Genomic DNA, 18,155 nt, shown 5'->3' with positions numbered 1-18,155 from the left:
TTGTTCTACTGTATTCCCCCCCCCCCCCAATTCTTGTCACTCTTTCCCTAACGCTCTCCCTGAAGCTCTCTACAACCTCTGGTTCTTTCAGTTTATCCAGGTCCCACCTCCTCAAATTCCCACCTTTTTGCAGTTTCTTCAGTTTTAATCTACAGTTCATAACCAATAGATTGTGGTCAGAGTCCACATCTGCCCCTGGAAATGTCTTACAATTTAAAAACTGGTTCGTGAATCTCTGTCTTACTATTATATAATCTATCTGAGACTTTCCAGTAGCGTGAAAAGCTATGTTTTCTAAAAATGGAGTGCAACTCATACTCATATAGAAAGGGGAGGAAGAGAGGTACTGATAGAGGGGGCGTGAGGAGGTGGACAGAGATAGGGGATCAGGAGATGGACCGAGAGAGGGGGTGTGAGAAGATGGGCAGAGAGAGGGGGTCAGCAGATGGACCGAGAGAGAGAGGGGGTGTGAGAAGGTGAGCAGAGAGAGGGGGTCAGCAGATGGACCGAGAGAGAGAGGGGGTGTGAGAAGGTGAGCAGAGAGAGGGGGTCAGCAGATGGACCGAGAGAGAGAGGGGGTGTGAGAAGGTGGGCAGAGAGAGGGGGTCTGCAGATGGACCGTGAGAGAGAGAGGGGGGGGGGATGAGGAGTTAGACAGTCATAGAGGGGCATAGGAGATAGACAGAGAGAGTGGGGAGGAGGAGATGGGCAGAGAGAATTGAGATGGGATGGGAGGAGAGAGAGACAGATATGTGGAGGGTGAATAGAGAGAGAGGGGGTGGAGGAGGCAAATAGAGAGAAAAGAGAGGAGGAGATGGACAGAAAGACAGAGAGAGAGACAGAGAGAGAGAGGAGGAGGAGTTGGACAAATAGATGGGGAAGGAGGAGGTGGACTAATAGAAGAATGGAATAAATAAACACCCGGCTCACTTCAGCACGGAACCGCGTGACTGCTACAGTCGCCAGTTCGAATCCTGCCTCGGGCATGGATGTGTGTGATGTCCTTAGGTTAGTTAGGTTTAAGTAGTTCTAAGTTCTAGGGGACTGATGACCTGAGATGTTGAGTCCAATAGTGCTCAGAGCCATTTGAACCAAACACCTGGGTCATCCTAGGTTTCTTATCTGGCTCGGGATTAAAAAGAAAAAAAGTTGTAGATTAATTTTCTAAGAAGTCTGACAGGAAAGTTTTCACTGAGGCGGTCTGTTAGGAGTAAACATTTGATGTTCATTAGGATTTGTCAGGTTATCTTTTAGCAGAATCTCTAGAGCCTTTACGGTATCAAGGCTAACTTAAAGACGATGTATGTGCGAAGGGAGGTAAATGAACCGTGAAATACTGGGCTCTCAGACTGGCAGAATTCGGTTCAGATACTTGCCTCACAAGGTAAAATATTGACTCAGTTCTGAATCTATAAGGTGGTGCATTGTCTTGTTAAAGCGATAGTTCGCCGGGATGGTGCAATGGGCTAACAGATGGATCCATATGATAGGGTAGTAGGGACACGTGTTGTTCTTGTGATCTTCTGTTCGAAGATTGGTTAGGTGCAGCTCTCCATACCTGTCTATTCAGTACACGCCATTTCATCACCGATGAACTAACGCAACCTTCATCCATTTGAACTTGCGTTCTGTAGTCAAGTCTTGCTCTCCGTCACAGTTTTTACCACACACGTTTTGTCATGTCCCCTTTGAAAAATTATGAATGACTGTGCTAGTAAACTTCTACGTTATTTGATACAAGGACAACTCAGTAAAACTCAAAGTACTCAGATAGTTTTCTCATTACTTATTCTGATCATCACTAAACTTACAGCCGGCCGGTGTGGCTGTGCGGTTCTAGGCGCTTCAGTCTGGAACCACGTGACTGCTACGGTCGCAGGCTCTAATCCTGCCTCGGGCATGGATGTGTGTGATGTCCTTAGGTTGGTTAGGTTTAAGTAGTTCTAAGTTCTAGGGGACTGATGACCACAGATGTTAAGTCCCATAGTGCTCAGAGCCATTTTGAACTAAACGTACACACAATATTTTAGCGCAACGCAATCTGACTTTCAATAATCCCTACAAGAGAATGGTCCTGACTAACAACAACCTATACCTTTCATGAAACACTTACGTCACAAAAAACTTCGTTACTCGAACTACTGCAATACAGCGAGTGCCAATACTGCCAGCTAAATTAAAGGTTCTAACTACTGAAGGCACTAACTACGGATAGGCATAGCTATCAAATGAAAGATTTTGATAAAAAACAAACAATGTATTTACCTTAATAGTGTTCAAAAGTCGTCATATATATAAGGGTGGTCAACTGATCGTGACCGGACCAAATATCTCACGAAATATGCGTCAAACTAAGAAACTACAAAGAACGAAACTTGTCTAGCTTGAAGGGGGAAACCAGATGGCGCTATGGTTGGCCCGCTAGATGGCGCTGCCATAGGTCAAACGGATATCAACTGCATTTTTTAAAAAATAGGAACCACCATTTTTTATTACGTATTCGTGTAGTACATAAAGAAATATGAATGTTTTAATTGGACCACTTTTTTCGTTTGTGATAGATGGCACTGTATTAGTCACAAACATATGGCTCACAATTTTAGACGAACAGTTGGTAACAGGTAGGTTTTTTAAATTAAAATACTGAATGTAGGTATGTTTGAACATTTTATTTCGGTTGTTCCAATGTGATACATGTACCTTTGTGAACTTACCATTTCTGAGAACGCATGTTGTTGCAGCGTGATTATCTGTAAATACCGCATTTGGCAATACGTGTAACGACATTCCTCTCAACAGCGAGTACTTCGCCTTCCGTAATGTTCGCACATGCGTTGACAATGCGCTGACGCATGGTGTCAGGCGTGGTTGGTGGATCACGATAACAAATATCCTTCAACTTTCCCCACAGAAAGAAATCCGGGGACGTCAGATCCGGTGAACGCACGGGCCATGGTATGGTGCTTCGACGACCAATCCACCTCTCATGAAATATGCTATTGAATACCGTTTCAGCCGCACGCAAGCTATGTGCCGGATATCTATCATGTTGGAAGTACGTCGCCCTCTGTCACACAGTGAAACATCTTGTAGTAACATCGGTAGAACATTACGTAGCAAATCAACATAGCACCATTTAGATTGCCATCGATAAAACGGGGGCAAATTATCCTTCCTCCCATAATGCCGCACCATACATTAACCCGCCAGGGTCGCTGATGTTGCACTTGTCGCAGTCATCGTGGATTTTCCTTTGCCCAATAGTGCATATTTTGCCGGTTTACGTTACCGCTGTTGGTGAATGACGCTTCTTCGCTAAACGGAACGCGTGCAAAAAATCTGTCATCATCCCGCAATTTCTCTTGTGCCCAGTGGCAGAACTGTACACGACGTTCAAAGTCGTCGCCATGCAATTGCTGGTGCATAGAAATATGGTACGGGTGCAATCGATGTTGATATAGCATTCTCAACACCGACGTTATTGAGATTCCCGATTCTCGCGCAGTTTGTCTGCTACTGATGTGCGGATTAGCCGCGTCAGCAGCTAAAACACCTACTTGGGCATCATCATTTGTTGCTGGTCGTGGTTGACGTTTCACATGTGGCTGAACACTTCCTGTTTCCTTAAATAACGTAACTATCCGGCGAACGGTCCGGACACTTGGATGATGTCCAGGATACCGAGCAGCATACATAGCACACGCCCGTTGGGCATTTTGATCACAACATACATCAACACGATATCGACCTTTTCCGCAATTGGTACGTGGTCCATTTTAACACGGGTAATGTATTACGAAGCAAATACCGTCCGCACTGGCAGAATGTTACGTGATACCACGTACTTATACGTTTCAGACTATTACAGCGCCATCTATCACAAAGCGAAGAAAGTGGTCCAACGAAAACATTCATATTTCTTTATGTACTACACGAATATGTAATAAAAATGGGGGTTCCTATTTAAAAGAAAACGCAGTTGATATCCGTTTCACCTATGGCAGCGCCACTAGCGGGCCAACCTTTGCGCCATCTGGTTTGCCCCTTCAAGCTAGACGAGTTTAGTTCTTTGTAGTTTTTTCGTTTGATGCTTATTTCGTGAGATATTTGGCCCGGTCACTATCAATGGACCACCCTGTATATATCCAGATCGTCTGCTTACAGCAACCTCTCAAAACTCTGGCATTTTTCTCTCCACATCCAACACTGCTGGCGGCTCACCTCCAACTGCACAACGCTACGCGCTGTTCACATCCAACTGCCCAACACTACACAAGCGAATATTCCAACAATGCCATCCAGCCACATACTGCACACAGCACAGTCAGTGATTTTCATGCAGAGCTCTACGTGGCGTAACCAACATGAAAACCTAAACAAATTACTTACAGTTTATCTGCACAACCAAACGGCCGATACCGTGATGCCGCAGGATGTGGCCTATTAATCGATCCTTTCTTTTAATCAGGTTCTGCCATAAATTTCTTTTATCCTGAGTTCCATTCAGTAGCTCCTCATCTGTTACTGGATCTACCGATCTAATCCTCAGCATTCTTCTATATCACCACATTTCCAATGATTTTGTTCTCTTCTGGTCTGAACTGCTTGTCGTCAACGTTCCACTTTCGTACAAGGCTGCAATGCAGACAAGTATTTTCGGTATAGTCTTCCTGCACTCAAATTGATATTAGGCATTAACAAATTCCTTTTTTCCAGAAATGCTTTTCTTGCTATTGCTATTCTGTAGTTTATATGCTCTTTACTTCGCCCAACGACAATTATATTGCTGTCCAAATAGCAAAACTCGTCTACTACTTTTAGTGTCATATTTCCTAGTCTAATTCCCTTAAGATCGACTGATCTAATTCGGCTTCTCTGACGTCCATCGACACTTATAATTTCAGTCTCGTCTGTCTGTAACAGACTGCTGAGATGTCGACTCTGCGTTAGCGCCTGACGCCACATCAAGTAACATTTGTGTGTCATGCATGCCTCATCTTAAAAGGGGAACAACTTTTCCCGTGACTTTCAGACACTCAGTTCCTGTGAAAGTACGTTCGCCTTGCAACAAGTAAAACACTGTGTTATATCAAGAGTTCGGCAGTGAGATCAGCTTCGCAAAAAAGTATCGGGTGGAACTAATCCGGCGTTTTTCGCTATCAGATAGTGAGACACTTCGGCATATGTATGTTCTTTAGACTGTATGGTGGAGATGACCTCAAACAGAACTTGGAAAGTTTGGAAGAACTCCAATCGACTATGCCAACAGAAGTGCCGCAGTTGTCATAGCTCTCTGACTGCAGCAAGAATAGTTAATTTATTCACTAGATCCGCCTCAATTTATTTTCAGCAGGGAAGCTCAGTCATGGATCCAAAGCGAGGGTGATGCTTGTTGTGAACACCTCGAAAGGGCAATTTCTAAAAACCATTTATATTTCTACATATATCGGTCTCCGGAATTTTAGACGACTACATGAAAGTAAGGTAGCATGAAATTTAGGGTCTCGAAAATGGCAAGGAATCCAACTACTCTCCAAGGAGAAAGCCCACGTAGATGCTTCAAAGTACGTGGCAGCCAGCAACCTACTACCATGAAAAAATCTGACGTCCTTGTGGGTTCGAGGAAGATGTCTAAGTCAAGAGAGAAACACTGTCCAGTAAGAAAAAAAAAAGTCATACAGATTAATTGCTGCCAAAAGCAGGCGGAAACGACAGAAAGAAGCGCCAGTCACCCTGTTTATACACATCTAGAGCTACTGACTTGTTGCTGAGTGAAATACTAACAGCTGTGAGTGCACATTGGGGCTTTATTGGTTTTATTGGTGTAAATTATGACTTTAGAATGAAATGAATACCCTTAGCTGCATATAGGTGTTGATATAAGTCAACGGGGATAGTTGAAAATGTGTGCCCCGACCGGGACTCGAACCCGCGATCTCCTGCTTAAATGGCAGAAACTCTATCAACCTGAGCCGCCGAGGACACAGCGGATAGTGCGACTGCAGGGACTTATCTCTGGCACGCCTCCCGTGAGACCCACATTCCCAACTTACTGTCCCTCACTGTATTCATAGTGCCCCTCCAAATTATACTCATTACTCGCGGCTTGTTGCCGATTCCCGTAAGAGTTCGGGCACTGTTTGTGAAGATGGTCAAATGGCCGGTGAGCCTTATATATATATATATATATATATATATATATATATATATATATATATATATATATATATGACTTTTCCAAAGTTGTGAAAGTTTGTTGCTGTCAGTGTTGTTAAATCAAGAGCATGAAACACATATTTTTTAAACTTTTTGAATGATATGTTCCTCTGATTTGCAATCTCTTTGAAGGTAATACATGGACATTTAATAAGGACTGATGTAAATAAATTATTAATTTAATATTATAATATTTATACCTTCGTCGTATTTTTATTAAAATTCTTGGCGTCAGTGGCACGTCAAAAATTGGTGTTGAAGGCGGCGTGGGGCGGAGGGGTGGCAGTCGCTGTAGACATCAGTAATACACAGCTGAGAGTAGCCTGTGTACTGATCGACAGTACAAACTCTCTGGAGTGTGTGCAACCATCGCTCTTGTCGCATCTTCTTACAACCAAGAAAGAGACGTCGAGATGAAAGACATTTGAAAACTCACTGCAAATCATGAACCGTCTGTGACATCTCCCTGAATCGAACCCTGGGTCTTGTAATGGTTCTTTATTTACGTGACCATTACGGCACTCCAACCCCAGTTCTCGATACCAGTAATATCAAATTTGGTTTTATTAATGTATAGGTACTCCGATGTATCGATATATCACAGTGATATGGTTCTTGTGTGTATTAATTTCTGTGAGACTATCATAATCTTTGACGTTTTGGCGCGAATGCGCACAGAGCAATCTTTGTTTCACTTTGCAGAAGTTAAGTTGTTATTTCGCTTTGTAAAAGAACAGTCAAGTCTTGTGTTTGGTTAAAGTGGAAATTAAATATATAAAGGTTGATACAAAACTGTTTTCTTGATGATGTGACAATTAAGAAGAAGTATATGTGAAATTACAAGAAGTTTAATAAAAATGTGGATCGTGAATACCAAATCAAAAATTATTTCTACCATGCCATTGTTCTGATCTGGGATTGTTTGATCATTAAGAATTTCCTGAAAAACGCATTTGCTAGGTCTACAAATATTGCTAAAATACAGATCTGGACCTTCTAGCAGTCAAAGTGGAATCACCCTAGAATCAACAAGATGAGCCATAACAACTTCGACGAAATCTACGTGGGAATCCATTCAAGATAAGTGCCAACATTAATGACTTTTTTACAGTGACTTCATTATTTCCATTCTGACGATACCATCCACAGTCAATAACTTTGTTGTTGCCCGATAAAACGAACATATGTTGCGCGAGCAACATTATTAATCTGATTTCTAAACTACTTTGCGAGTGGTGGCATTGTTAGAATCTGCACCTGGGGAGCAGGTTTTCCGCTAAGATCGTACCATCTACAAAACGTTATCCAGCTAATAGCCACAACAAGTTACAATTCTGTAGTCTGATAATTAGAAGTTGCTGCAGAATATGGATATATTGAACACGCTGTAAGACGGCCCCCCTGCCGGACTTGTCCGAAACTGGAGCGTGCGTCGGCGTTTGGCGGTCGGCGGCACGCACAGATGTGTCCTTGGCCGGGGTCAGGGCGGGGCCTGGCTGGAGAAGGAAAGGCTGTCAGAGGCGGACACGGTCCTGGGTACCTGGACGTGGGTATGAACGGCCGCTGACCCAGCCGGCGCACGCTGGACGCCCAGCCCGGCTCTCTATAAAGGCGGGACGGCCGCCCCACTGGCCACAGTCGCTCAGCATCCGACGCCGACCGCACCTGCAGACATGAACGCCCTGGTGAGTGGGCCGCTGGACGCCGGGCTTTCCTCGCTATTGATCTTCGGCTAGGTCCCGAGTAATTTATTATTACTTCTGTGACGCCCGTCTTCACTGGGATCGCCACCGTTTTATTCCCTGTGACAAAGCGCCAACCTCTTCAGTTCGGTCTCCAGTCTCCCAATATCTGTCTTCCCATATGGTTTTCATCTTCTGCAGCTCCTTCTTGTACCACAGAAGTTATTCCCTGACGTTTTAACACGTATCCTATTACCCTGTCCATTCTTTTTGTCAATGTTTTCCACATACTTCTCTCCTCACCAATTCTGTGGAGAACCTCGTCATTTTTATTAATTCATCTACTTTTCAACGTCGTTTTACAGCAGTTTATCTCAAGTGCGTCGATTCTCATCTTTTCTGATTTTCCCACAGTCCTTGATTCATTTCTATAAATGCTATTCTCCGAACGCCATTTCTCAGAATTTTTTTTTCCTCCAGTGGAATGTTGGTCTGTCTAGTAAACTTTTTATATCCCCCTCGGTTCGTTCGGAGGGGGGGGGGGGATTCGGGGGTGGGGGGACATTGCTGCCAAGGTAGCAATTTTCCTTCACTTCAAGTACTTCGGGAGCCGGCCTTGGTGGCCGTGTGGTTCTAGGCGCTTCAGTACGGAACCGCGCGACTGCTACGGTCGCAGGTTCGAATCCTGCCTCGAGCATGGCTGTGTGTGATGTCCTTAGGTTAGTTAGGTTTAACTAGTTCTAAGTTCTAGGGGACTAATGGCCTCAGAAGTTGAGTCCCATAGTGCTCAGAGCCATTTGAACCATCTTCAGTTCGGAGTAGCACTTGCTCTCGACGTCTTCAGTTATTCTTTGATACATTCCAGTTCCCAATACCTGTCTTCCCATATGGTTTTCACCTTCTCCAACTCCTTCTTGTACCACAGAACTTATTCCCTGACGTTTTAACACGCATCCTATTATCCTGTCCCTTCTTTTTGTCAAAGTTTTCCACGTACTTCTCTCCTCACCAATTCTGCGGAGAACCTCCTCATTTTTACTAATTCATTTAATTTTCAATATTCTTCTGCAGCAGTATATCTCAAGCGCGTCGGTTCTCATCTTCCCTGATTTTCCAACAGTCCATGATCCATTTCTATATAGCGTTGTTCTCCAGAAGTCATTTCTCAGAGAATTTTTCCTCCAACCGAATGTTGGCCTGTCTAGTCAACTTTTTATGCCCGACTCGGTTTGTCCGTCATGTGTTACCTTGCTGCCAAGGTAGCAGTTTTCTTTCACTTCATGTGCTTCGGGGTCACGCGTTTTGAAGTTAAGTGTATCTCTAAACTTGTTTCTAATACTCCTCATTCGTTTCGTGTTTCTGTATTCTACTCTCAATCTAAAAAAAAATGGCCCTAAGCACTATGGGACTTAACATCTAACTAGCACACTGGACTCGCATTCGGGAGGACGACGGTTCAATCCCGCGACCGGCCATCCTGATTTAGGTTTTCCGTGATTTCCCTAAATCGCTCCAGGCAAATGCCGGGATGGTTCCTTTGAAAGGGCACGGACGACTTCCTTCCCCGTCCTTCCCTAATCCGATGACACCGATGACCTCGCTGTCTGGTCTTCCCCAAACAACCCAACCCCCCAACTTAACATTTGAGGTCATGAGTCCCCTAGACTTGGAACTACTTAAACCTAACTAACCTAAGGACATCACACACATCCATGCTCGAGGCAGGATTCGAACCTGCGACCGTAGCAGCAGCGCGGTTCCGGACTGAAGCGCCTACAACCGCTCGACCACATTGGTCGGCTCTACTCTCAATCTATATTCTGTACTCAATACACTATTTGTCCCATTCAACAGATCCTGTAATTCTTCTGCACTTTCACTGAAATAATACTTGCGCTATTTAAAAGTTTACTGGAAACGTACACATTTTGCAAGGGCTGGATATAGCCAGAAAGAATTAAAACAGCTAGACGTTTCGAAGGGATTTCCTTCGCGTGGGAGGAGGGACGTGTGAAAGCAAGTTTGTCATCAGTCTCCTGACTGATTTTGTACAGCCTCCCACGATATCTTCCCTCGTAGCAATATTTCCATTTCAGAGTGCACCCGCATCCAACGTCCTTAATTAATAGTTACATCTAATCTCCGCCGTTCCCCACAGGTTTTCATTGTATTGTTCTAGTACAACGGAAATTATCACCTGATCCCTTAACAAACATACTATTACTTTTTATAGTTAGTGTTTTTACATATTATTTTCCTCGTCGACTCTGGGGAGACCCTCCATATTTGTTACTACTCCACTTAATTTTCGTCATCCTTCTGTATAATAGCATCTCAAATGCTTCGTCCTCTTCTTTTATGGTTATAAGGTTCCTCTGCTCCATGGCCCCTAATTTGATGCTACGTTTGTGGCCAATCTCATTTCTGCTGGATACTTTCCTCTTAATTTACTGTCATTTCATATTTTGCAGTCAGTAGACAGATTATTCCAATTAACATGTCCTGCAATTCATCACTTCCACAGAGGACAGGAATCTCAATAGCGAATATTAACACTAACATCCTTTCACTTTCAATATTAACTTCCTTCTGAATCATTGTTTTGTTAATTCATCGGTTCTTCGACGTACAGTTTAAACAGTAGGGAAGAAAGACTGCATACCTGACTGACACACTTTTTAATCACAGCATTTCTCTCTCGGTGTTCCATTATTATTCGTTCTGTATGGTGCGTGTACACATTGTATATTACGCGGTTTTCCTTATAGTTTATATGTACTGGTATGAGAAATTAGAACATCTTCCTCACATTCACGTTGTCGAACGTTCTGATTAACAGTTCTGAAAGGAATAGAATTATGCAAGATTTACGTAGTGACAATTTAATAACTTTGAAGCGGCGACGTACTTAACACAAAAACCGATTTCCACAGCCTCAGTAACGAATTAAGGGAAGTTCAGGAGGCATGCTCACATACATTGATAGTAAAGCGGCTGATGGAAAGAAAAATTATGCAAATTAGACTTCTTTCTGACTGTGACACAGATTTTCACTAGTCACTACAGATAAATTGATTATACGCTCACGGTTAACCTCCTTCCACCACCACCCTTTCTTCTACTTTCACAGTATTCTAGGTGCAGCAAGGAATATCAGCCAGTTAGAACTTTATTCCATAATTGGTTTCGATCTCAGATAACCATCACGGCATTTTGCGCATACCAATAACGTCAGGAAAACGTAGAAGTCTACATAATGAAATTATACTTAGATACTAACCACTATAATGGAGAAAGAGCTCACAGTACTTAGAGTACTTTCAGGTTTTCGAGTGCATCACAACTTAATAATGTACTGTTGTAGACCAGATTGACGTCCTTGACTTCCGGATGGCATTTGATACAATTCCGCACTACGTTTGGTGGACGATATAGGAGCTTACCCAATGTCGGAGCAGATTCGGGTCTGAATTCAGTACTTTTGTAGCAGGCCGAACGGAACTCGCAATACGTAATGGAATAAAATTTACAAATGTAAAGGTAATTTCGGTAATACCCACAGGTATTACAGGAACGTTATTGCTTACAGTTTCTATTTGAGATCTGCTGGAAGGGTTGGAGGCTGTTATCTGCAGGAAAGGAAGTTTGCAACGCCGGGAGACTGTACCGAAATGCATGAAAACTTGCAGGCGACCGATAATTGATGCATGGCCTGGCACTTGATCACGAAAATAAATAAATGATGCGTATTCATGTATAGGCGAAGCGATCGACCACTGATCGACCAAACTGTTGGCGACGAACAACTGGAAACAGTAAATACCGTCAAACATCTAATGTGGAATGACCACACAAAACTATTTACAAGAAAAGCATATACCAAGGTGAGATTCACTGTGAGAATTTTATGGAAATAGCGATTCTTCTTTGAAAGAAGTGGCTTACGAAAACAGGTAGGATGATAGAGGAGATGCAACGAAGAGTGACGACTTTCGTCAAGGGACCATTTCTTATTTTTTATTAATTTATTTATTTTATTTGGCCTCCAGCAGTGTAACGCTGTTTAGCCAAGGGGCTCATTTAGCCGGTCTGAGAGCATTATAGAGATGCTTATGTTAAATATAAGTAGCAGACGACACAAGAGGCGCATTGTCATTACGGACAGGTTTATCACTGAATTTCCGAGAGCTTACATGCCAAGGGAGTCGCGTGAAATATATTTTTCTTCCACACTCATGTCACCATTGTGATAAATAAACTTTTACTGAAAATACAGGATTGTTCACAAGTTCATTGGAGGTTTCAGAAAACTACTGTGTGAAAACTACAAGAGATAAGCAAAATGTCAGATGTCGGTGGTTACAGCATCTCCCATTATCACACGCAACCGTGGCGAAGTTGTAGAAGCCACCAGAAGGAGGAAGGAGTATCAGAACAAATGATCCACTCGATATTGTCGCATCGAACTGGTTCGCATCTGCAGACAGGCAAACCAATGAACGATTTTATAAAGTGGGCAGCTGTCGCTGAGCCGCAGTAGTAGCGACTTCAGTGAACTGCATGCGCATATTGATGTTGGCTGCGTCGCAAATTGTGCCCATATTGAGTACCTATAACATGAGTTACGGAGTAGCAGAGACGCTCTAATGACTGATATGCGTCTGCGTTCTGTGTGTCTCGCAGTTTTCGTTAGTCGTTCGCTGATACCCTTCAGATACCTATGAATAAGCCTCCTCTGCAATGAAGATAAACTGAACAGTATCCCAGAACTCCCCTGCAAACGTATGCCGCGAGTAATTACTTGATCTAGACGGTAACGACATCATCTGCGCCAGCCGGTGTGGCCGAGCGGTTCTAGGTGCTTCAGTCTGGAACCGCGCGACCGCTACGGCCGCAGGTTCGAATCCTTCCTCGGGAATGGATGTGTGTACTGTCATTAGGTTAGTTAGGTTTAAGTAGTTCTAAGTTGTAGGGGACTGATGACTTCCGATGTTGAGTCCCATAGTGCTCAGAGCCTTTGAACCATTCTGACATCATCTGCCATCTACACTGAAGAGCCAAAGAAACTGGTACACCTGCCTAATATCCTGTAGGGCCCCTGAGAGTACGCAGAAGTGTCGCAACACGACGTGGAATGGACTCGACTAACGTCTGAAGTAGTGCTGGAAGGAACTGACACCATGAATCCTATAAGGCTGTCCACAAATCCGCAAGAGCACGTTACAATAAATCCCCGATATGCAAAATAATATTCATGTCTAGGGAGTTTGGTGACCAGCGGAGGTGTTTAAACTCAGAAGAGTATTCCTGGAGCCACTCTGTAGCAATTCTGGACGTGTGGGGTGTCGCACAGTCCTGCTGGAACTGCCCAAGTCCGTCGGAACGCACAATGGTCATGAATGGATGCAGATGATCAGACAGGGTGCTTACGTACGTGTCACCTGTCAGAGTCGTATCTAGACGCATCAGGGGTCCCACATCACTCCAACTTCACACGCCCCACACCATTACAGCCCCTCCACCAGCTTGAGCAGTGCCGTGCTGACATGCAGGGTCCACGGATTCACGAGGTTGTCTCGATATCCGTACACGTCCATGCGCTGGATACAATTTGAAACGAGACTCGTCGGATCAGGCAACCTATTTCCAGTCATCAACAGTGCAATTTCGGTGTTGAAGTGCCTAGGAGAGGTGTAAAGCTTTGCGTCATGCAGTCATCAAGAGTATATGAGTGGGCCTTCGGCTTCGAAAACCCATATCGATAATTCCAGAATGAGATTTTCACTCTGCAGTGGAGTGTGCGCTGATATGAAACTTCCTGGCAGATTAAAACTGTGTGCCGGACCGAGACTCGAATTCGGGATCTTTGCCTTTCGCGGGCAAGTGCTCTACCAACTGAGCTACCCAAGCACGACTCACTCCCCGTCCTCACAGCATTACTTCTGACAGTACCTCGTCTCCTACCTTCCAAACTTTACAGAAGCTCTCCTGCGAACCCTGCAGAGCTAGCACTCCTGAAAGAAAGGATATTGCGGAGACATGGGTTAGCCACAGCCTGGGGGATGTTTCCAGAATGAGATTTCCACTCTGCAGCGGAGTGTGCGCTGATATGAAACTTCCTGGCAGATTAAAACTGTCTGCAGGGTTCGAAGGAGAGTTTCTGTAAAGTTTGGAAGGTAGGAGATGAGATACTGGCAGAAGTAAAGCTGTGAGGACGGGGTGTGAGTCGTGCTTGGGTAGCTCAGTTGGTAGAGCACTTGCCCGCGAAAGGCAAAGGTCCCGAATTCGAGTCTCAGTCCGGCACACAGTTTTAATCTGCCAGGAAGTTTCATATCGATAATGTTTCTTTGAATGGTTCGCACGCTGACGCTTGTAGATGGCCCAGCTTTGAAATCTGCAGCAATTTCCGGAAGGGTTTCTGTGACGTTGAACGATTCTTCAGATGGTTCAAATGGCTCTGAGCACTATGGGACTTAACTGCTTAGGTCATCAGTCCCCTAGAACTTAGAACTACTTAAACCTAACTAACCTAAGGATATCACACACATCCATGCCCGAGGCAGGATTCGAACCTGCGACCGTAGCGGTCGCGCGGTTCCAAACTGTAGCGCCTAGAACCGCTCGGCCACTTCGGCCGGGGAACGATTCTCTTCAGTTGTCGTTGGTACCGTTCTTGCAGGATCTTTTTTCGGCCGTAGCGATGTCAGAGATTTGATGTTTTACCGGATTCCTGATATTCACGGTACGGTCGTGAAATGGTGGTCTGGGAAAATCCCCACTTCATCGCTACCTCGGGGACGCTGTGTGCCATCGCTCGTGCACCGACTATAAGACCACGGTCAAAATCCGCAGCTCGTGGTCGTGCGGTAGCGTTCTCGCCTCCCGCGCCCGGGTTCTCGGATTCGATTCCCGGCGGGGTCAGGGATTTTCTCTGCCTCGTGATGACTGGGTGTTGTGTAATCTCCTTAGGTTAGTTAGGTTTAAGTAGTTCTACGTTCTAGGCGACTGTTGACCATAGATGTTAAGTCCGATAGTGCTCAGAGCCATTTGATCCATTTTTGAACCACGTTCAAAAATGTTCAAATGTGTGTGGAATCTTATGGGACTTAACTGCTAAGGTCATCAGTCCCTAAGCTTACACACTACTTAACATAAATTATCCTAAGGACCAACATAGACACCCATGCCCGAGGGAGGACTCGAACCTCCGCCGGGACGAGCCGCACAGCCCATGACTGTAGCGCCTTAGACCGCTCAGCTAATCCCTCGTGCCAGTCCACATTCAAACTCACTTAAATCTTGATAACCTGTCATTATAGCAGCAGTAACTGTGCCAGACAGTTGTTGTCTTATATAGGCATTGCCGACCGCAGCGCCGTATTCTGCCTGTTTACATATCTCTGTATGTCAGTACGCATGCCTATTCCAGTTCCTTTGGCGCTTCGGTGTATCTCATGTGCGACGTAAGCTTCTAGCGTCCTGGTGGTGACGGCCTTGCTGCCTGCCCGCAGGTGGTCCTTTCGCTGGCCGTGGCGGCCGCGCTCGCCGAGCCCAGGCCGGGCTACCTGGGCGCCACCACGTACGCCGCGGGGCTCGGCATCCACGCCGCCCCCCTGACGCTGCCCGCCGCCTCCGTGCTGGCGCCCGCCGTGTCCTCGCAGTTCCACGCGCAGGACGAGCTCGGCCAGTACCACTACGGCTACAGCGGCGGCCCCTCCGCCAAGGAGGAGATCCGCACCGCCGACGGCTCCGTCGCGGGCGCCTACTCCTACGTGGACGCCCACGGCATCGTGCAGAGCGCCCACTACGTGTCCGACCCCGTCAACGGCTTCCGCGTCGCCGCCACTAACCTCCCGGTCGGTCCCGCCGCTCCCGCCGCCGCCGTCGTGGCAGCCGCCCCCGCCCCCGCCGTCGCCGTGGCCGCCGCGCCCGCCGTCGTCGCCGACACCCCCGAAGTCGCCGCCGCCAAGGCCGCCCATTTCAACGCCCACCTGGCCGCCAAGGCCGCCGTCCTCGGCCGCAAGAAGCGCAGTCCCGGCTTCCTGAGCGCAGCCGCCCCCGCCGCCGTGCTGTCCACCCCCGCCGCCACGGCCCTCGCCGCCCCCGTGGCCTACGCCTCCCCCGCCGTAGCCGTCGCTCCCGCCCGCAGCTTCGCCTACTCCGCCGTCGCCGCTCACGGTGCGCAGGTGGTCCCCGCCGGTCCCGTGGCCGCCTACGCCGCCGCCGCCCCCGTCGTGGCCGCCGCCCCTGCGGCGCACGTGGTCGCCGCCGCCCCCGCCGCCGTCGCCTACTCCGCACCCGCGCCTGTCGCCTACTCCGCACCCGCCGCCGCGGCCGTCCTGCCAGTGGCCGCCTCCAGCCAGTACCGCGTCCAGGACGAACTCGGCCAGTACACCTACGGCTACGCCGACGGAAACTCCGCCAAGACTGAGAGCCGCGCTGCTGACGGCTCCACTGTCGGCGGCTACTCCTACGTAGACGGCAACGGCCTGGTGCAGAGTGTTAAGTACCACGCCGACGCCCTGGGCTTCAGAGTCGCCGCCACCAACCTGCCCGTCGGACCTGCCTAAGTTGAACATCGCATCTGCTCCCTCCCTGGAAATGTTTACCACATGCACACACACACACACACACACACACACACATGTAACATATACCTGTATGGCAAGCACAAACGTTGGGGTGGATACCTGTTGCTACACTGCTGCATCCTAGTCTCAGCACGCGATGGGACGCACCTTGTAACACAGGTTGCTTCCACTTTCGGACACAGACAGGCCTTGGCGCCGGATGACGACTGAGCGAGTGCCCCTGCTGGGCTGGAGCCGTCCTCAGCCCCCCTGCTGAAGGCGGGTAGTGCCAGAGCAGAGTCCACTGTCCACTCTTCCTCCACTCGTACCTTTCTTCCCTTAATTTAATGTATAGAACACTGTAAATCTTCATTTGTGTAAATATGCAATAATATATTATTATTGATACATATTTTCACTGAAAATACTGTCTGTTTTATACTATGTGCAATAAATGTTTTTAGAATCAACCCTTTGTTTTGTTTTCTTGATCCTCTATAATACACAGCATCACACACATTTATAACAATGAAGTCTATTATCATCAAATCATCTTAAAATCGTATGCCTTTCTTTCTTTCGCTTACGCCATAGTCCCGCAACGATCGCAGGGTCGGCGTGGTTACAACAGATTTGGCAGTGTTAGTATTAGGGGTAGCCGGATGCCCTTCCTGCCGCCACCCCGTAGCCCCCAGGATGGAATCAGAGTACCCCAACTGTCTGCATCGAGTGTAAATCGTGAAAGAGTGCGGACGTGTTTCAAATGTCTGCAACTCGTGTAACTGAGGCGGAACGTGGGGACCAGCCCGGTATTCACCTAGCGGGATGTGGAAAAGCGCCTAAAAACCACATCCAGGTTGGCCGGCACACTGGCCCTCGTCGTTAATCCGTCGGGCGGATTCGATCCGGGGCCCGCGCGCCTAGCCGAGTCCAGGAACAGCGCGTTAGCGCGCTCGGCAACCCTGGTGGGTCTTAAAGTCGTATGCCTAACCTAGCATAAAAGAACATTTTTTTGCAAAACAGTTGCCGGCCGAAGTGGCCGTGCGGTTAAAGGCGCTGCAGTCTGGATCCGCAAGACCGCTACGGTCACAGGTTCGAATCCTGCCTCGGGCATGGATGTTTGTGATGTCCTTAGGTTAGTTAGGTTTAACTAGTTCTACGTTCTAGGGGACTAATGACCTCAGCAGTTGAGTCCCATAGTGCTCAGAGCCATTTTTGCAAAACAGTTGATCCAGTTTACTAAAAGTTTTTGATGTTTTATTCACAAACTAGGTTGGAACAGGCCTTGCCATTATTTGGTAGAATCTCCTTACAATATATAAACAAGAACACAAAATATTTACGAAGAGAAAGGAGAAAAGACATAATGCAATACGAAAATCATTAAAGCCATTGAGCATTTACTTTTAAATTATTTGTGATGAATACTACATTATAATTTAGTAAAGGAACGCCTGTATAAATTTCCTTTATTTTCGTCTGTGATTACAAAACTTTTGGTTCAAAAATGATTCAAATGGCTCTAAGCACAATGCGACTTAACATCTGAGGTCACCAGTCCCCTAGACTTAGAACTACTTAAACCTAACTAACCTAAGGACATCACACACATCCATGCCCGAGGCAGGATTCGAACCTGCGACCGTAGCAGCCGTGGGGTTCCGGACTGAAGCGCCTAGAACCTCTC

At 46.5% G+C, this 18,155-nt stretch overlaps 1 protein-coding gene across 1 annotated transcript; it reads left to right on the top strand.

Moving 5' to 3' along the window:
- Positions 1–7,747: 7,747 nt before the first annotated feature.
- On the top strand, positions 7,748–16,938 carry LOC126253619 (cuticle protein 19.8-like). The gene is made up of 2 exons (XM_049955086.1): positions 7,748–7,901; positions 15,410–16,938. Exons 1-2 carry the CDS (start codon positions 7,890–7,892, stop codon positions 16,466–16,468), a joined length of 1,071 nt encoding a protein of 356 aa, XP_049811043.1. The 5' UTR covers positions 7,748–7,889; the 3' UTR covers positions 16,469–16,938.
- Positions 16,939–18,155: the final 1,217 nt, after the last annotated feature.

Source organism: Schistocerca nitens, chromosome 4 (assembly GCF_023898315.1).
Source record: "Schistocerca nitens isolate TAMUIC-IGC-003100 chromosome 4, iqSchNite1.1, whole genome shotgun sequence".
NCBI classification, from domain to species: domain Eukaryota; kingdom Metazoa; phylum Arthropoda; class Insecta; order Orthoptera; family Acrididae; genus Schistocerca; species Schistocerca nitens.
Note: the sequence above shows the minus strand (reverse complement) of the source record. Positions and strands in the feature narration are given on the sequence as shown.